Genomic DNA, 23,693 nt, shown 5'->3' on the forward strand with positions numbered 1-23,693 from the left:
AATACAGTAAGTAGGTGATTATTGCGGTGTTGTCAATTACAAAAAGTGCACTGTAATATTAGTTCCATGATTGCAACGACTTATCACGTACAAAGTATTACTAGTATAAGCAATCAATAAGGTTCGAAAAATAGGCAGCTGTATAATTGTACGAAGTATCACTTTTTAAGATTTTCCTGAATTACCATTAACCAGGAAATGGCGAGACAGACTCTCCTGCGCTTTTAGTTTACAGCGACCAAGTTGGAGGCTGGCCGACAAGTTTTAACGGTAACTTCAGTCTTCCCGGACTCAGCGGTCGTACTTTTGCCGTTTGGGTTCAGTGTTGACTGCTCGTCTTTGTATTTTGTTGTCTCCCACTATCAACCCAAATGGAAACCATTGGATATTTCGAACGTAGTCTTCATTAACATACTAATCTCTGGCTATGCTAACCGAAGTGGTATAGCCTACTGTAGTTGTTTATCAGGCAAGGCCTAGGCTACAGTATATCCTGTTAGACATACTGCAGTGCCTAGGCCTACTAGTACTAGGCTACTGTAGGTGTTCCTACGAATAAATAACCACAATCGTCAAATTGTTCTTTATAAGGGAGAAGTTAATTCGATGTTTGTAAGGATACAGTATAAAACCAATCAATCATTTCTTAACATACACATGTACAGCTCCATAAGATCAGTCACTAACAGTAATACTGGCCTTTCTCTAGTATAAATCCTAGTCAATGATGTCAATCTATGTTACTCAACATTATGTCACTCACATTGTTAAAGGCATTGAAGACTCGCCCCAATCCGTGTGCCGCGCTCTGAAAAAGTTAACCTTCCGTTGCTTGCAAGTGAAGTATTCTTCTTATCGCTACAAAATGAAGACAGTAATGAAACGTGATACCTTGTTATCTTTTATCTAGACCTGAGATGTCCATCGCTGCTATGTACACTGTGTTGTGGGTATTGACCGTAGCTGTATGTATTGACTGTGCACTAGTGTCTAATTACTTACGGTAGCAAGCTATGTGTGTTCTTTCTGGGATCGATGGTGGTGTGTTAGACTTCTGTTACACCTAATACGAAACTAGGTCAGATTACCGGCATGAGACGCTTCTTTAACTAGTGTTAGTTACTACTGTACTAGTAGTACTAGATTGTGGCCACTATTATGTGCTGCTTGTGAGACTGGTAGTGACTGAAATCTCAGCTAGGTAACAACTGATTGTCATTGTTAGCTCCATTAGATTGCAGAGAACTCTAATGTAAATATCTTGTTAAAATCCTATTGAATCATACAAAAGTTGTTTCTTCTGTCAAGATTGACTTGAAATCTCTACCTCATATTCAGTCACATGAGTCATAAGTCATAGGCAGTAAGTTTAAATGTTTTCTTGTGCATTGTTATAGTGGACAAATTTCCTTGTCTAACAACTTAACATAGATCTTATCAAACTCAGTTGTATATTAATGGTGGTATCCCAACAGTTTGGTTTTGCTTCAAAATACAGGTTTGCTATACTTTCTTACTATTATTCTGTACATTGCTATTGACATACATGCATCAAAACTAACCGGATTACTTGTATTACATGGAACCATAGTTTCTTGGGTATACAGTAGACATCTGACATTCATTGAGATTTTGCAACATTTGGAGTCACACCATGTTAAAAAATCAAAGGTGGCATGCTGAGCTGGCTCAGATTGTGAAGAAACAGTATGCAAAACTTTACATGATTTTGGCATACAGTTTGATTTTCTCAATTATCTTAACCTTTTTTTCAATATATTTTTTCATCTTTTGTAATAGGTTGCAGCAACTTTACTCTGAGTATACGTCAGATGGAAAGTAACATAACAAAGTGACAATATCATCATGCTGAGGAACAAGGCAACTACAATTAGAGTAGCAGACAACTGGTAAGGTACAGTAATAATTGGTACTTGTATAAGTAAAGAGTTGTGTTGAACTGCATCAGTATCACCAAACTGTGTTATACTGACAGAGGGTCACATAATTGGAAAGCCCTATCATGTTACTCAGATGTTTTTCCCATCATTGTCCTTATATAAGTGAGTAATTAAATCATTTATATATATATTTAGTTCAATGTAGAAAGAGTGTTGAAGGGTCAAGACATTGGGAGTCAAGTCATGGTAGTTTACTTACTTTTGTTGATTGGGTAAAGTCGCATAGTGCATGGGTTCTATTGTTTCAGTCATATAGTGAACAATTATCATGTCCCAACTCAACTAATTGTTGCAAAATTCCTCATTAATATTCAGTTTGGATTTGATGTTCTTTTAGGCTTAAATGCAGAACAAGTTACCAATGTGAAAATAAGTAAACTTCTGTTAGTCCTCATCAAATGCATTCTTTATTTAACAGAGGTGTTGTTGTTGTATCTTCTTTTAGCTTTTAGTCGCAAATATCATGCTGGTGTGATCATGGCTCACCAGAGAGAACCTTCAGGTAGTTCAGACCAAGCTTCATATGCTGACCCTCGAATGCCCACAAAATCTCCATTAATATCAGGTGTAACCAAGAAGAAGACACCACCACCGCCACCTGGATTTGCTGTAATCAAGTCACAGGGATATGTTGCTACTGATGTGTGTACAAGCAAGTCACAGGGATATATTACTCCTGATGTGTGTTCTAGCAGATCACAGGGATATATTGCTCCTGATGGAAATATGGAGGCCACCAGTACGAAAAGGAAAAGGGAGATTAATTGCAACAAGCATGGAACTGACGTACACAAACAGTTTGTGTATGGATATGATTCCTACGTGAGTGGGGTACATGATTCTGGTTCCACTGACAGTTATCCACCGCCGCCTAGTGACAACTTTTTTAACCTGACATCAGATTTTGATGTGTCGAGCTTGTCAACGTGGAAAACAGATGCAGTGTATGAGGATTTGTTTGATGTCAGCAATCCTTGTATCACAGATGCTTTGGATTGCATTCCAAAGGATAATGGAAGGATACCAGGCAATGCAGAAGATACACCTAACGCTGGGTCAACCCTTCATCTTCCAAAAGGCCCTGAGTCTGTTGATTTGAGTTTGGAAGACATGATCCAGAAAGTAGAATATGCTTTCAAGCAAAATGAGTGGGACATGCCAAGTAGTGAACAGGTTTTGCCTGGCCAGCTCGTAGTAGAAGGAGGTACTCATATAGGAGGGAATGATACCCACTCAGGAAACAGACAGATGGAATTATACTTTCAGAGTTTGCTGAGCAATGTGAGGGAGGAGGACCTGACAAATCATGAGGGATCACCTTCAACAAATGGATCGTTCCATCAGATTAATCCATTTGTTCACGGGGAAGGAAACCTCCAGGCTGAAGAGTTGGGAGACTGTAGTTTATTGACCCCTGAAGAAAAAGTGTTGCTTGATATGCTGATATCAAAAATAAAGCAAAGAAAATTAGACAGAAACACAAGAAAGAAATCAAACTCTTTCAAAGATGCAACAAGAGAAGAGGTAGAGCAAAGGGTTAATTCAGCTGAATCTAGAGGCAGCAGCACAACAGAGCACGTCCTGGCAAACAACAAACATTTCCCAATCCCTGAAGTCGTCAGGAAACGCTGTCAGGATGACCAAATTGGAGGTGGCCTTTTCGACTCCACTGCTACTACTGTGACGAAGAGGGACCACTCAGGTACTTCTAAGAATGCACTTCTTACTGGACCAACTCCTTCCAAATCTGCCAAGTTACAGCAGGAGCAATCACTGAAAAAACAGAAAAAAAATGAGCTTGTTTCAGTCGTGAATCGGACAGATGTTCACGAAGGCAGGGAATGCCAAAGGACTCAGAAACAGGCTGACGACTTGGAGGACATGGAAATTGAAGATTTTGATGAGAAGCCCGGTGCAGATGGTGGTCTCTTCCTTGGTCCATATAGTGGTAGCAGTTTGATTAACCTTCAGGGAAACGACCAAGGAGTTTGTAAACCACCAAAAACAGGGAAGATTCCTTCCAACCTTCTGAAGAAGAAGAAGAACAAAAGGAAATCTTCAGCAGGAACAGATGGAGACCATTCACAGCAACATAAAAGGAACCAAGGAAATGTGTCTGAAGCAGAGAATGTCAGTACTATGGATGTACATTCACAGCATATCACTGAACAGGTAATGCATTCTACAGATGATAAGACACCTCAGCAAGTGGTGAGTAGTTGGAATGACAATGGAGGTGGAAAGAATGCTAAGTTAGGAAGCAATGAACCTAGGTCACCATGGATTCAGCAACATGGGACATTGGGACATGTTGAGGTCAATCAAGTGACAAATGATGTAAACTTCAAAGGCTCGTTGCAGAACCAAAAGCCACATGAAAGTACTTTGCAAGCTAAGGCACATAACAAGGTGGAGTCAATCGGGTCGAGTTATGCTGCGGCATTGAGAGAAAGATGTAGTCCCCCTGCTGAAGTAGTGCATAAATCTCCAAAGGAAACAAGTGTGGAGAGAAAGGAGCAAACATATTTTGAAACTGATTGGGAAGTGGTACTTCCACAACGTAAAGCACATTCCAAACCAGCTAACAAACACAGTGACTTCACCGAGCAAGGCAGCAAAGAATACACAGGTGGAAACAGGGATAAACTTGAAAATGGCAAGAAGTTAAGGACGCCAGGCAGTCTTGATTCAAGGTCAAGGGTTACCAAAGTAGAATTGAAAACTGTTATGAAGGAGACACATGCAGCTGGAGAATCGGTGCTTCCTCCGACCAAGAAGAAAGAACAATCTAGAAAAGATAGAATCAAGGCCACATCATTAAAAGATTCCAAGAACAATGCATATGGTGGGGACGACCTCACTGGATTATCCTCCTCTGTGCTAAAGGGTAAGCAGTCACAAGAAACAGGCAACGGTTGGCAGAGAGTACAAAGAGCTGAGGTCCCTTCACAAGCTGCAACTAATCCAGGAAAGGGTTCTAAGAGAGAAGAAAGGAAGAGCAAAGGGATGAAGCAAAGGGAGAGGAAGATGAGTGAGGAGAGTTGCAAGGGAGAAGAAAACGGTTCTGTCAGTCACGGAAAGACCACTTTCCAAAAACGCTCAAGAAGCTATAGTGGCAATCAGAGAGATTCTCAAAGCAGCGACAAAGCTGATGCCTTTGATTATGGGAAAGCTACAGGGAAAGAGAAAGATGTTGGAAGTGGCGCAGGAAAGTTGCCCTCGGGGGTAAAACAAAAACATAATAATGGTAGACATGGTAATGTCGACAAGGAAGACAAATGTCGTGACCAGAAAACTGAGAATCTTACTCAAGCAGGCAAACCTAGAAGAGATTCTGCACCAAAGGTTAAGAAAGAGATACCTCATGGAAGTCACACTGCATTTAAGCAAAAAGACCAACAAGCAAAGGCCAGAAAAGGGAAGAAAAGTTCTATCAACTGGAATGGTAAGTTGAAAGATCTTCACCACCTGGTACAAATACCACACAGTTCACAAATTGACAGGGCCTGTTGGCAGCTGTGCGACATATGTTGTAGGTTTAGCACATAGCATTTTGTTTTGGTTGGTTCCTTGTCAGTATCGATTCTTCAGGTTTTTGGCTTTAGTTATGAATGTTGTGTTCTAATGATAGTGTGAACTTTCTAGAGAAATGTGTAAATTATCAACAAATTATGTTAATGATAATTATGTTAATGAAAGGTCATCCTGCATTTTTCCATAATGTCTAGCAAGTTTCTTGGAAGATCATATATTGGGTAAGATGCCTTTCACAAACTTATCCTTTAGAAAGTCTCTGTGGCGATCTGTAGATTGCACAACATAAGCTGCTATCTGTCCCTCAAAATGTTACATCTTTATACAATGTTAGATTGTATTTATAACATGAGCTGCTATGTCAACCTCAGAATGTTACATCTTTTTACAATGTTAGATTGTATAACATAAGCTGCAGAATGTAACATCCTTATACAATGTTAGATTACATATATATAACATATAAGCTGCTATCTCTCCCTCAGAATGTTAAATCTTTATACAATGTTAGATTGTATAACATAAGCTGCAGAATGTAACATCCTTATACAATGTTAGATTGTATAACATAAGCTGCTATGTCTACCTCAGAATGTTACCTCTTTATGCAATGTTAGATTGTACAACATTAGCTGCTATCTCTCCTCCAAAATGTTACATCTTTATACAATGTTAGATTGTATAACATAAGCTGCTATCTCTCCCTCAGAATGTTAAATCTTTATACAATGTTAGATTGTATAACATAAGCTGCTATCTCTCCCTCAGAATGTTAAATCTTTATACAATGTTAGATTGTACAACATTAGCTGCTATCTCTCCCTCAGAATGTAACATCTTTATACAATGTTAGATTGTATAACATAAGCTGCAGAATGTAACATCCTTATACAATGTTAGATTGTATAACATAAGCTGCTATGTCTACCTCAGAATGTAACATCTTTATACAATGTTAGATTGTATAACATAAGCTGCTCTCTCTCCCTCAGAATGTTAAATCTTTATACAATGTTAGATTGTATTTATAACATGAGCTGCTATCTCTACCTCAGAATGTTACACCTTTATACAATGTTAGATTGTATTTATAACATGAGCTGCTATGTCTCCCTCAGAATGTAACATCCTTAAACAATGTTTGATTGTATAACATAAGCTGCTATGTCTGCCACAACATGTTACATCATTTTACAATAGTTTTATGTTTGAGGTGCCACATCTTCTTCCAAACCGTAATTATGTCTTTTTACCTCTGCATAGCTTACATGTTTCAACATGGTATTTCCAACCTGTTTTCTCACATCTTCAATCTATAGACCATCTACAAGCCATGGTAAAGCTCTCTAAGGAAGGGGCTATCTTTGTCGTATGCTTACTACAGATAGTTGCTATGTGTCTGGCTGCTCATGCATATGCAACGTAAGTGAATCTTGAATATTGCTTCATGGACTTGTAATTATATGTCCCATCATTTGTTCATTATTAGCGGATTTGTGTCATTTTTAGCCCCATCAATGTCAGTGATTCTGGCTGCTGTTGTTTCTCTAATGGGAAAAATTCAACTCATGCTTACTTACAGTATGGAGAATTGTATTATCTGCTTTGTTTCCCAAAACAACACTTTTTATGTTGTCCTGCTTACACTCAGTTTGCTTAAAATGCACTAATCCTACTTATTGAAGTACAGTGTCTTTGTTGTCTTCCTTCTTGATCTGTTTTCTTTTTTTGGCTTAAATTATGCAGAACATGAAGGTCTCCTTCACTTCTCTAGGCCAGATATTGAATCCTTCTGCTGTTTCTTGCAGTATTGTCATGTGGTTTATTCAGAACAAAACTTTGCCCAATTTGGTTTTGAACAAGTATATTTGTAGATGCCCATTGTTTGTAAAATATTTCGGTTGGTTTCAACAGGACTGATTTGATGTTAGTGAGCTCCTTCAGCATACATGCAATAATATTGGTGTATATGCTTATGTAGGTATCTTTATTGTACTTGAGAAGAGCTTTCGGTCCTTCATAAGTATATCATTATTCATTTTTCTTTTCTTTTTATAGGTTTGACTACTTCCAATACCTCATCATGGCCTTAGCATCGGATGCCATTGACTGCTGTCAAACTCTTGTACCATTCATGATCAATCTTTTTGTGAAACATTTATGGCCCTATGTCCTGAAACCAATTTGGTTCGTAGTAATACTTTTGGTGCTAATAGTTGTGCTTTGTGCAAAAGCCATATACCAATGTCTTCATTGGCTTGCTTGGTGTACGTTCAGAGTTTTCAGTCAAGAAGGCAAGTATGAAGCTAGCAGCAGCAGTCGTAATGAACAGTTCCAGCAAGACTTTGGCAGCTTTGGTCAAGGGAGAGACTTTCCTAACAAGTGCAATACAGACCAAGAGGGAACATTTCCTGGGTCAACATTCTCTGACATGGGTAGTCATGGCAACTCAACTGACAATAATCAAGGATGGAATAGTGAAACCACAGACAATGGCTACAAGACTGGAGATCCAGGTACTGGAAATTCCAGGACCGGCACCAGTAGTGACGGTAATCAAAATAGTACTTCTTATATGTGATTTGTGTAAACCCACCTGTTTGCTTTCTTACGTACCCATTTACTTGCAGGCTGCATTACAGAATTACTGGCAATAATATGTGAAGGCAAAAGTACCTGCCAGGAAGGTTACTTATTGGTTCTGTTGTTGACGGTGAAGAATAATGCATGTGACCACGTGTGTGTTTATGTTTGCATGACACTGTGGAAAGTAGTAAAAGTATGCTGTGATTGAAACTTAGGTAAAACTTCAGTGACTGTGACGTCTTTCTTGGAGAAGTACACAATACCTTCCTATTGTTTTCTTGGATTTGAGATCAAAAGATGACGAACAAAGTATTTGTAAACACAAGAATGGCTGTGTGGTTGAACTTTAATACTTAAGTTGTAAGTTTCCATGTTAAATATTGGCCCGAAACATTCACAAAATTCCAGTATATATCTATGTAGATTTCCTTCTTCCTCGCCATCCACCCCCTCCCTCCCCCCCCCCCCCCCTCATTACATATGTTCAGTGCCAATCATTCCTTGTATTCTCAGGGTCAGAATGAGAATATACTTATGCAAACTGTGTAACAACAGAACAGGTTAAAAAACGTGGCCTCAAGATAATGTAGTGGTCAGTGGTTGCTGTTAGTAGTCACCAACATGTCATCAGCTTTGCATGGGATAATCTTTGTATCTCTCTTTTTTTCATCATCCTATTGTTGATCTCCAATCATTGATACATTTTAAATCTTGAGCTCATTATTCAGTTTTCTCTCTGGTAACTTTGTCCTTTGGCAGCTGATGAAGCCATTAGGAGCATACTGAATGCTGCAGATAGTCCGTTTGAAGTACTCGGTGTATCTGTGATCGATACACAGGAGGTGATAAAGAAGGAGTACAGAAGGCTGGCTATCCTTGTCCATCCTGATAAGGTATGCTTGCAGTGGATCATCATTCTTGTTATGATATAAATATCAATTTAAATGTAGATGACACCAAGTCTTTAATTGTCGATGGTTTGTTAATGGTGTTTGCTTGCAGTGGATCATCATTCTAGTTATGATATAAATATCAATTTAAATGTAGTTGACACCAAATCTTCAATTGTCTATGGTTTGTTAATGGTGTTTCCATTCATCAGAAGACTTGTCATATCACCTCAATGGATCAGTGTACCAACTTGGATAGCTTTCATGTGCCAAGAGCGTATAGATAATTCAAATAAATAACCATTTTTAGAGGAGACACAAACCTGCTAATCATAACTTGTCTATTTGACAGAGATAACTGCCAAGAACAACTCCCCCCAAACAGTTGTGAAAAATGTCTTTCTGGTAAAGTGGTATCAAAAGCTGAAATGTAACTTGACACACAAGGATGAAGACTTGGTCAAGTCTAAATATGACTTCACCGGGCCACATGCGCTTCAATGTTTAATGTCAATCTTTATTTAAATTACAGACTTTATTTTCTGCAATGGAGGTGGGGTTTGTAAATACTGAATCAAAGCTGTTGCAGCTTTTCACATGCCCTTATTGGTTCTTAATGGTTTGTATCCACACTGGTAGAATTCTACCGTGAAATACACAGACAAAGGGAAAGTAAAAGGTTTCAGATCCTAGTGACACTATAACATCACAGATTTACAAAATGACCACAGCTTCCAGTCACAACTTTTAAACTGGGGTACCTCCGGCACGGAACAAGATTTTGTTTAGCTGTATAAAATCTCTGTCATATATGCTAAAGATGCTGGTGCGGTATCTGTCCCCTTTAAATTTATGTGAAACTAATAGGATATCCTGTCTTTGAACAAAAAATAAACTTTGTCATAAAACAGCTAATACTCTCACAATTTCTAACCTTTGCAATGCCATTACAGATACTGGTTGTTGAAACATGTCACAATGAAATGGAAAATTTCACACAAAGTTGGACCCATTTCTCATATGAATTTTGACATCATGGGCATCACAGAAGTAGTTATTTTACCATTTTATCAAAAATATGTTTTTGATCTTTGTGAAAAATATAAAAACTTATGATGCAGATTGAAAGAGATATGTTTTTAAAGCATTTAAATTGTTTTCATAAACTCAGTGAAAATCTAGGTCTGAAACCTAATTGAAATGGACTTGATTTTTTGGTTTTCCTCTTGTGTGACAGAATAAACACCCAGATGCCCAGAGAGCTTTCCAAATACTCCAAGCTGCTCATGACAAGATTGGTGATGAGGTATGATACACCTACGGTTTTGAATTTTTCAATGTTAGACTGTGTACTCTACAAGTGTCATGTACAGACAATGTGTGTATTATTATTATTATTATTAATAACAAATTATGTTAACACCTGACACTCCAATGGTATTGAGTATATTGTGTTTACATACTAGTTTAAAAAAGCAAAATATGTCGTATATATATATATATATAGTTTTATGCTAATAACTTAACCACTATACTAAGGCACTGATACTTTAACACATTTACCCACACAGGCCTTCTCTGTAACAGCAGAGAATAATTTATCCAGTGTTGATCGCAAGATGCTATCCAAACTGTCTCAACTTTAGTGCAAATCGACTTTTTTTGTCTATAACTCCAAGAGGAAACATTGAATTGACATGGTACCATGGCAATGTCAAGTACTATCAAAACATGTGGTTGCCATGGGAACTGAGGTCAACGGTCACATGGTTAAATGTCAGCTGTATATTTTACACTCTTACCCATTCCTTAGGTACAGGCCCAGTGAAAGTGAGGAGCATAAACCTAGCCTAAGCTAAGCCTAGATCTAACTTAAGCTGCACTAGCCTGAACCTTATTGTTATGGTAGGCCTTGGCAAATGATTAATTCAGCAAGGCTACAAAGTACAATTGTTGTGCCTGGCCTAGTCAAGTTATTTGAGAAAACTTGGCAAAATTGACATACTTTGGAATTTCCAAAAATTGTCTATGTGCCACACAGGTTTAGAACGTCAGTAACGGGAGACATGATGATAGCGCATTAAAGATGGGTATGGGGAAGTCACAGTTTTGCGACGCGGTTGACCTTTGCATCCTGGTCTAGCCTGTAACTTGTAAACGTGTGCGTGAGTACTCACGATATAGATACTGTAATGTGCCTAGGCACGTAGCCTAAGTATATTCCCAGCGTCAAAGAGCACAAGAGGACACAGTCAATCTTCTCGCAACATTAGAATTTCACTGATTGACGATGAGTGGTAATCTTCCTAGTGTTAAATGTTAGTATAAAATAGACACACAAAAAAAGAACCTAAGTATATTCCCTGTGTTGAAACGTGCAAGAGGACAAAGTCAACCTTCTCTCAACATTAGAATTTCAGTGATTGACAATGAGTGGTTATCTTCCTAGTGGAAAATGTTTGTATAAAAGGGACACAAAAAAAGAAGGAAATTTCAATTCAATTTCAATTTGATCACTGTTAGAGGTATAATTCTGGAATCTGGACTCCCAGCCTAGTTGTATTCAGTGTAGGATTGTTACGGCAGAAAGAGTTTCCATGGGTGTTAACGCATAAAAGAAAAGATGGACGAGGTTTCGTGTGGTATTTTGAATAATATTTCTATAAGCAAAGAACCGTGTTATTGGAACGGGGTGGGAGGCGATGGTTCCCCAACAACGGTGTATAAACCTCTGACTGGTATCCGGACGCGTTACTAGCGTGGACTGTTACGAGGGCTATGACGTAGAGATCACGTCATCAGTAAATGTAGCATTGTAAATATGCAAGAGGTAAAGCATGCCCATAACAAGGATTCACAAAAGAATGTAGCCATGTTAACTTTATAAAATTGTATTGCTGGATTGCACAGCTAATAATAAATTGGTTCATTTGAAATCAGTGTTTGCTGGTGAAGAGATATGCAACTCCATGGATTGCCCTCATGTTGAAATCATTTTTAATTGTCAAACCGGAACTGCAGTGATGGAGAGTGTTTGTTCACGACCATCAGTATTTCCAAAAGTTGCTACCTTCAGTTTGTACACCAAGAATGGTAACTGGTTAAGAATGCATTCAACAACAGGTGAAGGTATGATACAGTCAAATAGTAAATGCAGTGTTCATCCACAATTCTCAATGACAGCTAATGTGGATGAACTGTATTGTCATATCGCTATTAACCTTAACTAAGTTAAGCTGAACCAATCATCTGTAAAATTAACCTTGACTTTCTAAAGAGAGAATTGATAGAGTTAACACCCCCCCCACCACCACACACCCCACCCCACACCGGTAATCATATCATCTACATCTATGATGCGTGTTCGTTGTAGGATTATTGTTTCTAAATATCTTCTTTTTTTTTCTTATCTTGAAGGAGAGTCGACTGAAATATCAAAGAGAAAACGAGGACCTTGCATTTACTCAAAACATGGTAAGCTCTTCCTCTGTACTGAATTCCATAAGAGCGAGTTATGGTTTACAGAATTCAGTTTGTTCAGGACATCAAAGCTGTTTATCTGTTTGGGTATCAAGAGCACTGAAGCTGGCAGTTCAAACTCCATCAGTTGTCATTAGGATTTGTGTCACTTACTTGAAAGCACTTTGGTCAATAAAATAGGCACTAAAAAAAAAGACGAAGTTGATTGCTCCTTAATTACATCAATACCAGTCCCATGCCAAATACACACTGTATTATAAGTTATAACACCATGTTTATATGTAGAAATATCTCAGTTGTTTGGCAATGAAAGATCAGTTGATATATACACTTATATTTACTGATGTATAATTAGCTTAAAATGACTCAAATGCAAATGCATCATACATACCTACTGTATGCCTCATTGTCTATCTAATTAATGTCTGTCTAATTTATGTCTGTCTAAATAAGTATAGATTTCATAAGTTTTACCTTCTTACCGTAGGGGGCGGGGGGGGGGGGGGCTGCAGCCCCCAACCAAAAAAATTTGTGAAAATTCGGGCAATTTGCTGAGAATTTTTCGGACACCTACAGAAAGAAGAATAATTTGCAATGTGTTTTTCAACGGTTAAACTTATATCATTATTATCATGATTATTGTAATGACTTCCCCAATAATTCTAACCAATATCGAAGGATAATAACACGGAAAATGATTGTATGATATTGGCATGTGATGTTATAACCGATGAATGGCAATATGATATGCACTTTGACAGATGCTAACAGATGATGAACGGTTATTTTGGTTATATTTTTCGGCCAAGTCGTAACAGCCCCCCAAATCAAATTAGGCTCCTACGCCTATGCGTCTTACATATGAAGACATAATAATAATATAATAATAATAATAATAGCTATTTCTAATGCGCACATATATACGCCCTGCGGGGTGCTCAAGGCGCCAAAAAAAAGGGTATGGTAAAAGAAAAGAAAAACTTAAATGAAATCTAAATCACTGAAAGCTTCACGCATGAGATGAGTTTTAAGGAGTTCTTTGAAAGTCAAAATACTGGTGCACGACTTCAGGTTAAGTGGTACCTGTAGTGCATTCCAAAGACATGTAGGTTTAATACTGATAATAGTCTCAATCAATTAAAATGTTTTCCTCTCATTTATTTCTTTTGTAGGCGGATGAGTGTGAGAGATTGGTAAGACCAAAGATGAAGAATTTTTTTTTTTTCAAATGTTTCCCTTCTTTGATGACATCCTTTGGAAATTGAGTAAAATTAAAAGTGTTTTGTAGTCCTCAATTTGAGCCACTTACATCTGCCTTAATATTACTAGGTTAATATCAGCCATGACTCAATATTTGTTAAATTTGGAATCAGGATTTGAACCAAGATTCATGTTATGATTTATGCATTTATGATGATACTATCAGACACACTCTGTCTCTCAATTACAGAATATTTATAAGATAAATTATGAAGAAGTGGAAAAAAGGTTAAGATGGGACATTACAGTATGTCAATAGACTATTGAAAACTTGTATTTGTTCTCACAAACCTGAAGTTTGACATAACATTTAATATATCAGGGTGTTTGGAACTACAATCTGGCACATGCTATCATAGATAAAAAAAAACACACTTTAAGTCAACTTCACATAGAGGAATTCAAGTGAAGACCACTGTTCTAGCCGAGTCCTGTATAATAGCACCAAGTACTTGGGATGTTACAGTACTGAGCCATAACACAGTGTACTAATGGTTCTCTGTACTGAGTACCATGATACGGTACTGAGTACCCTGATCTAGTCAAGACCTTTTTATCATAATACCATGTAGTTAGGGTTATATGTATTGAGTACCCTGCTCTATTTGAGTCCTAGTATCATAGCATTTTATACTTAGGTTTATTTGTACTGAGTACCCTGCTCTCATTGAGTCCTTGTATCATAGCACCATGTACTTTAGGTTTATTTGTATCCAGTACCACAGTGTGGGTTTATCTTCTGCCTAAACAGTTACGATCAACCATCCACTGTGAGTGTGGACTGTTTCATCAGATGGTTAAGACTGACAGATCACCACTTTTTGCCAGATTTTGTTCAGTTCATGGAACCCACCACCAAGCATATGAGGTAAGTTTCTATCTTTTATCTGCTTTGATCATCCAAAACCTGATAAATGCTAATCATTGTCTTGATTAATGTGACAGCTTTCATTAGCTAAATACAATATTACTGTCAATATTACAGTATAGATACATCTAAGGCATGCCTGCAACTGCCGAGAATCAAAATGAAAACTTAATGAAATAAAGTAAAGACTGTCAAACACATCATGATTATGGGGCATTAACATACAACTTCATGTTAATGGAAAATGCAGTGACCGGTTACAGCTGGTATTGTGTGTCTGAAACATTGTTACAAACATCCACATTAGCAAACAGACTTGCTTACACCTACAGTGATTTTCTTGTTACCACTGTTTTATTAGTACCATGGTAATTTTAATTGATATGCAAGGTTTGTAAGCATCTTTACATGAATTTGCATTCATGTACATGAATCCTTTCTCGTCTCCCAAATATATCCTCCTTTTCTTTTTATTACAATGCAATTAAAATAAAAACTGGAACAGCTTACCTGAAAACATAAGATCCATCCTGCTGAAATACAATATTATAAAAGATGCCAAAGCCTACCTTTTAAATCATATGAATGTCTAGCTTGTAAATATCTTTCTTGCTTTTTATTTTTTACAGTGTTTGTTTGCATGTTTTAGATATTTTAATAGTCTATTTCTTATCTTTGTATTTTTATGGTTATAAGGACCCGTTTGGAAATAAGCTTTTAGCTTAAAGGGTTATCCTTGGCATGTTATTTTCTTTTTGATGCATTTAAGTATATTTCCATCTTGTATTTTAAACGTTTCTCTATATGTGCAATTTTTTTGTAGGTAGATGAAGAATGATTATTTACTGAATAAAATCAAATCAAATCCTCCTCACGTTCTTCTCTGTCCTCTTGTCCGACAGTTCCTTTTCTTCATACACTCACTTCTATATTTAATACGTTAGTCTGTTGTGTAACTTTATGTTTTCTGTACTGACAACAAAAAACCTTGGGCCACTTCATTGTTAACATTTGCTGATTCACTCTCAGACATTGTAGCAGTAGATAAGCAGTTTGCCTATCGCTCTTTCCTCTGTTTAATTTTTCTTTAAAGAAAGGAGCGTTATGAAAGGCAGTATACATATATATAGAACATTGCTGTAGTAAAGTCACATAACTTATAGAGGATCATAGTAATGTTAAGAACTTAGTTAGTAGATGGTCAGTTTAAGAAAGCACCTGAACAGGTCAGTGTCCAAGATCATTTGGATAAAATATGATCACAAAGGACTAATAAACTTGCTTCTCATAGACATTTGTAAATATGTGTCAAAATTTTTTAATTTAAGACTTCAGTGCATTTCAGCCAGAACAAAGCTAATAATTTGGCTGAGAATTGTTTAGAAAAGGTAAATTGCCTTGACACTTATATTGGTTGTTGCTTCACTAACTATATGAAAGTAATCTTTTTAATTCCATATCACTTTACAAGAAATGTGTGAAAATTGATGTTTTGTAAAATGTTAGAACCAAGAGAAGATATGAAAATGAGAACATGTTGATTTCTTAGAGTTAGAGGCTAAATCTTGTTCTCTCCCTATTTCAGAATGATGTTTGGACAGAAACAAGCTGTCTGGGTCTGAAAGTCCACTGCTATCTATTGCAAAGTGGTGTAGTGTATGACGCAACAAATTGGGCGTCCTGTCAGGTAAGTGTAGGCTGACTGCAGAAGAATTACTAATTATGCACCCGACAGTATTAAAGAAGAGGGTACTTAATGAATCAATAATTTAATGGACGTGCTGGAATCCATGTTCTCTTAAAGACATTTCTTCAACAGCTGTGTCCTCTCCATGCACTTCGTAAGCCTGCTTGCTTTGTAAGATTCACCTTTGTGGTGTTAAGTTTGGGTAGAGGGGAATGGGGAAGTTTTTTTTCCCTTTCTCAATTTATCTTCTTAACACATTTATTGGCTAATGAACTTGTCTAAACAATTTTGTCAAGCATGATTTTCATACTCACAAAACAGAGATGGTGATGTTTTTTTTTTTTTTTTTTTTAATGTGAAGTACCGAATACCATTTAGCCTACCCATTATCAGGCTTAGACCATACTATAATTCATCTTTTGTTTTCTCACCTTTCAGAAGTTGCTTGGTAAGTTGGAACCAAATGGCTGCAGAGTTCGTGTGAAAATTGGGCCTACATCTCATTCACAGAAGTAAGTAAAGGCTTGCTATTGTGATTCAGGTCGGGTGGATTCACTTTGTACGCAGCTGGTTTCAAAGTAACGTTAAAACTCTGATTTGTAAAGGGAAGATAAACATGTTAATCAGATATATACCAAAGTTCCAAGTGAACTGAATGGCAAAATCTAGCAAAACTTAAAACTTTGGAAAAAGGATTAGAGCTCTTGAAAGGACTCGATGTCTCCACCAAACAGTCACCTAGTGTCACTCTTCTTCTTGTGTTGCAATCTTTCCCTCACTGAGAAATTCCCTGGCAGCATTGTTTGATCCTCCTGAATTTTTAAAGGGCTAGTCATATGGAGATATTTAGATGCCTCTTGTATGTTGTAAGAAGTTAATTCTGCCTCGGTTCTTTGACTCACTGTTAAACTCTCCTTCTTTGTTCGTACTTGAAACTTCATTTGCAATTCTATTGTTTGGTATTACAGAAGAAGTGACTGGTGAAAACATGATTGGAAAGTTATAGATTTGTATGGAATAGTAAGAGTTTGTATAAATTATAAATGAAAGAATAAGATTGAAAAGAGAGATTGATTAAAATAATGTAAGTAGCATAATTACATATGACTGCTTTAAGCTGGGTTTCACCTGATGGTTATGAGGGTATGATATTTCATTGAGACTTTTTTGTGTACAAATGTATTAATAGAAAATCACATTTGTGAACGTAATTACAGCTTTCTCCTGTCTTGATATGGTCCATTTTGTCCTGTCTTGACGTGGTCCATTTGTCCTGTCTTGACATGCTCCACTTTGTACTGTCATGAAATGGTCCATTTTGTCTTGACGTGGTCCATTTGTCCTGTCTTGATATGGTTCATTTTGTCATGACATGGTCCATTTTTCCTGTTTTGACATGGTCCATTTTGTCCTGTCATGAAATGGTCCAATTTGATATGACATGGTTCATTTTGTCCTGTCATGATATAGTCCAATTTGTCATGACATGGTCCATTTTGTCCTGTCATGACATGGTCCATTTTGTCCTGTTTTGACATGGTCCGTTTTGTCCTGTCTTGATATGGTCCATTTTGTCATGAAATGGTCCAATTTGACATGACATGGTCTATTTTGTCCTGTCATGATATAGTCCAATTTGTCATGACATGGTCCATTTTGTCCTGTCATGACATGGTCCATTTTGTCCTTTCTTGACATGGTCCATTTTGTCCTGTCTTAATATGGTCCATTTTGTCCTGTTTTGACATGGTCCATTTTGTCCTGTCTTGACATGGTCCATTTTGTCCTGTCTTGACATGGTCCATTTTGTCCTGTCTTAATATGGTCCATTTTGTCATGACATGTTCCATTTTGTCCTGTCTTGACATGGTCCATTTTGTCCTGTCTTGACATGGTCCATTTTGTCATGACATGGTCCATTTTTGTCCTGTAATTACATGGTCCAGTTTGTCCTGTTATTACATGGTCCATTTTGTCCTGTTATAACATGGTCCATTTTGTCCTCTTATGACTAGGCCCATTGTGTCCTGTCTTGACATGGTCCATTTTGTACTGTTATGACTTGGCCCATTGTATCCTGTCATAACATGATCTATGCTGGCCTTGTTACTACATCTTTATGCGTTTTTTTTTTTATCCAACAGTAGCCATCCATCAGATTTTGAGGATTTCATGCATAGATTTGGGTCAGCACCACCGAGAGGGGGCAGAAGTCGGCAGAGTGGTAATCATTATCCAAACAAGAAGAAGAAGAACAAAAGAGGTGGTAAAAGGTGAAAGGCCCTCTATTACAATGACATTGTCTAAAGCCACTTATGGAGGATGGTTATGTGTCTGAACAAAACTCTTGGTTGCCTTACCCCAAGAGGACTTCATCAATGACATGATGGCAGAAATGTTTTTACGAAATGTTTCGTCTCAGGAAGCAAATGACTCTTTAAATTCAATTTCTTTAAAGGGAATGAGCAACTGTTTCACAGTATTACTTAAGAACAACTTATATTATTTTCAATGAAAGGTGAGAAAGAATTAAACAGAATGTTTAGATGATGTTACGTCATGTTATTGATTCATTAATGGGAAATAGTTTCAGATGTTTCCCCGACTAATTGAGAATGTATGGAATGGGTAAGTTACTAAGGTTACCATCTTCATACAAAATCAAGCGATAATCATTAATCTGGTAGTTGCAGAGTGAATCCATCAATTCGGAAGATGGTTGCCATTTTGATGATCATTTTCGCACTGCTGAAATTTAAAGTGGACATCATCCTAAAAATTCTTGAAAAGAAGTGATGATACTTCATAAGAAACTTTCAATCGTCATTTTAAGATGTATAACAAATCTTGAAAAGTTTCCCAAGTTTAGCATGTTTATATATTTTTTTCCCCACTTTTTTAAATTCATTTTCAAGTTTTGGTAGTTTGTAAGAGAACTAAGTTACTATCTGATCTTCCATATGATACAAGAGTAATTTAAATTTGTCTTTATCTTGTGTTTTTTTCCCCACTTTCTTTAATGTATTTTCATGATTAACTCATTGAGATGTGTCATAGTGCTATTTTAAGAAGAATGATATATACATGTATATTATATTGTGAATTTCACATGGGTCATGGGCAAGTTCATTTTACTCTTAGAGGAGATGAAAACCACAACCATTATTAATATCAACCTATGTGATAGAGATAGCTGTCATGACAACTTCCCCAATGTCATAAAAATCTTAATCCATTTGTGAGATATCACAGGTTTCATATAACACACAAGGATAAAGGCTGGATCAGATCTAAATATGATGTCATCAAGCCACATGTGCCTCTTTCTTTAAGTTTTTTCTGTATTTATTACAAGGTCTATTTTCTGCATTTGAAGGTGAGTTTTAGCAAATGCTGAATCCTAAAATATAAAGCTCTTAGCATCAGGCATGAGCTTTTCCCCCAAATTCGAGGATTATCCGTGATTTCTTTTCTACCTTGTGGACAAAAACTATTATCCTAACACACTGTAGCATACGCAAACTGGAGCCTATACCGCAAGTTTGGCAAAGTTCCGTGATTTTATTTTACCCCAGGCTCATCCCTGTAGAATGGCCTTATCGTGGCATTGGTTACAGTTCAAAACTTGAAAATATCTGACCATGAAAACTACAAGGACAAAATAAAGCAAAGAGAAAATGAAGAGGTTTCATCATATTCTGATGACATGGTGGCATTACAGACTTACAATATAACAGTTTGCAGACATCACTTTGAAGCTAGGATATCTCTCAAAGAGAACGTGGTTTTTCTTAGTTGTTTGGGAGTGTAATTAATCACAAATATCTCTATCATATAAGCTAAAGATGATGGTTTGGTTTTTGTGGCTCCTTTCATACACTGCTAGCTTATTCTGTTGCCATTCATTTCCATTGCATCACAGTTATGCAATTTTGCTTAAAAAGTTGGACAGTGACATAGAAAGTTTATAATAAAAGGTCCCATCAATTTTTTCTTTAATTTCTTTTTATCATCTTTTTCAACTATAAGTGAAAGTGCATACATCTAAAGCATTAAGCACATGTTTGTATTCAGTCATTTCATATTTTACTGTGACTCGATTATTGCATTTGTAAAATTTGATCAACCTGGATGGAAAGACTTCAAAGCAAAACCCATTAGCGTAAGTACTGTTCAATATTACTCTGTGAAAAATAGTTCTTGCCAGAATTCCCCCCTTTTTTCTTTTTTTTTTTCTTAGTCAGTCTGCTGTTGTTGATGGACTTAAAAATGACTTCACATTAATTTTGTTCTGCTTGACTCGATGATATGAAAAACTGTGCATTCTCATGCCAATGTGGAGTTTAGCATTAGTCAGTGCACAGTTTTGTGTGTACATATATATAAAGCTATGGCATTTTCTGTTATTAGCTGTTGTGTAGAACATGTTAATACATCCTACTGTGTCCTACTTCCTCGTAACTAAGTTTGAATCATGATAAAACTACTTCCTTTGTGTAAAACTTTCACTTTAATTCCTTATTCATGTAAGTTGTCAGCATGTTATTTCAAAACTTTTTGTTTCAAAGTTCATAGTTTCCTACGTAAAAGACTGGACAAAGGACATGGTATTTGTTTGGAAACGACATTTGCAAATTTGTTGGTAGCTAGGGGTAAGGGGAGAGGTTTGGGTGTAGGAGTAATTCAGAAAGACTCATTAGCAATAATAGTCAAATTGACAAGCCTATTGTATGATGCTTCATGCTTCTTGTGAGTTTAACTTATATATACAAGCAATTGCTTGTGGGACAATGGGAGAGTCATTGAATTGTGCTAATGACAGGGAAAATTTGATTAGGAAATAGCAGCAGGGGTTTGGAGTTGTGTGGATCTTCTTGTCTGTACAATGTATGTCAAAAGGATTATCATTATATTATACACATCAGTGTAAGAAACTTATATATGTTAAGTATGCAAATATGTGAACTACTTTATTTAAGCTAGCATATGTGTCAACTTGATGCAACTCAACATGGTTAAAAGCATATCACACAACATTGATCTTTTAAATATCTGGATATGTTCTCTATTTCACTGATAGACATCTTATCAAATCCAAATCCAGCCTTTACATTTTCAAAGTATTAAAGTTGTAAATTAGTGCCGACATGAAATCTGTCTAATATCTTATATATTGGCAAGGAGCTTTGCACGATGAAATGTTGTTGCCATTTAGCTGAAATTTTACTGCCTTTTGCCAGAATTAAGTCTGTAAATGTGTTTGCTATGTAAATTTGAAGGAAACTTAAACTAAGTAATCAGTAAATCATAGTTAACATATTAAGCTTGCTTGCCAGGAGATCTTTCAGAATGCAAAAGGGTTAAACTCTTGTAAATTTTTTTTTGTCTTTAGTTTGCTAGACATTATACAAATCAAACTTTTCCCTTTTGCTGGTGAAAGCTATATAAAATGGAGAAATATTTAACATGGTGTGTCAATACCTTTGTCATTCTTGGTCTCCATTTGTAATTTACCATATTATGGAGAATGAAAGACAGACAATTGTTTTGAAGCTGTAATATCTGTTGGGTTCCAATACCATAATTCAGCTTCCAAAGAAAGTACAATTAGCAGGAATTGATGTCAACTGTCAATGAAAATAGCAATGGGTTCTTGTTGTATGTTCATTGATCGAACCGGGATTACCATACCTGCTATGAAAGTGCCAGAGACAATCTAGGTTGGGAGATGAGAGAGGCTTGTAGGGGGGGGGGGGGTGTATTCCCCTCCATTTCAACCCCACACAAAGAATTACTAGTTATTAGCATGCTAACATATGGTCTAGATATGCCTCAGAATGCACAGTTTCTCATTTAAATTCCCCGGTTTGAGTCACTCCCAGATTAATGTATGTCGTCCAGTTACAGAGTTGTTGACAATTAACAATTCATAATCATGGACGTTAAATATGAATGTAAGAGACTGACTTCGGTCAGCTCGCGGCTTTGATAAGCCAATTAGGCTTCTTCGCGAGTTCCTGCTCGCAGGAGGATCTAAAATACATACATACATACATACATAAATTGTTATCTGTGAGGAGAACCTTCAAAATTATTAAGGGTTCATATGAAAATGTTGTGACTTAACCTGTTCTGTCTTCAAATAATTCATTTTTGGTGTATTTTGATATTAAGGGATGTTAAACCGTACTGTCATGTTTTCATCATGTTTTGATTAAGGCCTTTCGGAAGTCTTAATTTGTCAATTAATAGGGCCATTGTGGAAAAGGGCCCTTAACAGTACTCTCATGAGAAAGAGGAATGAACCTTGCAAAGATCCTTCTACAATGGCACAAATGCGATGGACACCGTACAGAGGAGCCAACAGCAATGAAAAGAGGGGCTCTAAGAAGTCTAAAATTGGAACCAGGGGAGGGGAGGGGGGAGGGGGTTGGTTTTTGGGTGGGAGTGGGGTTGGTTATTGAAGAAGTTGATAAGAAAAAAGGCTACAATAAGGCTGAAATAAATGTACAACAATAACTTGTATGGTAACCATATATATATTATAATTATTATATTTAAACAAGATGTACATATATTGTTAAGTTTGTCAATGACATCTACCTAGTCACACACCTTGGAGGAACTACATTTAGCTATGAAATTGTAATAGAAGCAATATTAAGCTAAAAACATCCTGTATCGGATCCGAAAATATTGAAATTGTTGAAATATTATTTGGAATAAAATAGCAAAAATATGTAATTCATATTAAATATTGTGTCCTGTGGCAAGTACACACTCCTGTAGACTAAGCCTCATTGTGATAAAATAATATTTGGTAGTATATATTAAAACTGACAAGTACACTGCATAGTTGAAAAGACAATAGGCTTACTACTACTAAAAAAGAAAAGACAATAGGCTTACTACTACTAAAAAAGAAAAGACAATAGGCTTACTACTACTAAAAAAGAAAAGACAATAGGCTTAATACTACTAAAAAAGAAAAGACAATAGGCTTAATACTACTAAAAAAGAAAAGACAATAGAAAAGAAAAGACAATAGACTTACTACTACCAAAGTAGAAAAGACAAAAGAACTAAACAATTAAATGATTTTCATCATAGTCCATTGATACTTCCTCTTTTTATTACAGCATAATTAGGCCTTTAGTGCACGAGGAGGGGTAGAACAAGTTCTGCCGACCTACACACTGACTTTACTGTCTTTTCTCAAGTGCTTCCTTCCATTCATATGTTCTGCTATCTTATTTGACCTCAGCTTTGTGTTGAAATGTTCATGTTATAAATCCTACTAGCAGTTTCCTTTGTTTTATTACGACAACAAAAATACCAGTCTTTTGAATCACAATCCTTGTACAGAAGGAGCTCCTAATAGAGCTGGAACAGGATACACAACTGGCTCGCACACATTGATTCTAAGA

General features: G+C 36.6%; 1 protein-coding gene across 1 annotated transcript; it reads left to right on the plus strand.

Moving 5' to 3' along the window:
• On the plus strand, window positions 1-20,258 carry LOC139976081 (uncharacterized). Its single transcript, XM_071984520.1, has 13 exons — window positions 1-270; window positions 1,801-1,910; window positions 2,407-5,406; window positions 6,815-6,917; window positions 7,554-8,047; window positions 8,841-8,974; window positions 10,209-10,277; window positions 12,389-12,445; window positions 13,624-13,644; window positions 14,463-14,579; window positions 16,165-16,266; window positions 16,705-16,778; window positions 18,411-20,258. The coding sequence occupies exons 3-13, from the start codon at window positions 2,439-2,441 to the stop codon at window positions 18,541-18,543; spliced, it is 4,272 nt and encodes a 1,423-aa protein (XP_071840621.1). The 5' UTR covers window positions 1-270; window positions 1,801-1,910; window positions 2,407-2,438; the 3' UTR covers window positions 18,544-20,258.
• Window positions 20,259-23,693: the final 3,435 nt, after the last annotated feature.

Source organism: Apostichopus japonicus, chromosome 2, assembly GCF_037975245.1.
Source record: "Apostichopus japonicus isolate 1M-3 chromosome 2, ASM3797524v1, whole genome shotgun sequence".
In the NCBI taxonomy this organism is placed as follows: domain Eukaryota; kingdom Metazoa; phylum Echinodermata; class Holothuroidea; order Aspidochirotida; family Stichopodidae; genus Apostichopus; species Apostichopus japonicus.

What these genes read in the sequence shown, in the direction of transcription:
- LOC139976081 (XM_071984520.1), top strand. Translation starts at nt 2,439, where the DNA reads ATGGCTCACCAGAGAGAACCTTCAGGTAGTTCAGACCAAGCTTCATAT. An exon ending in GCTGCTCATGCATATGCAAC is followed by an intron (nt 6,918 to 7,553) that starts GTAAGTGAATCT and finishes TTCTTTTTATAG; the next exon opens with GTTTGACTACTTCCAATACC. An exon ending in CCTACATCTCATTCACAGAA is followed by an intron (nt 16,779 to 18,410) that starts GTAAGTAAAGGC and finishes TTTATCCAACAG; the next exon opens with TAGCCATCCATCAGATTTTG.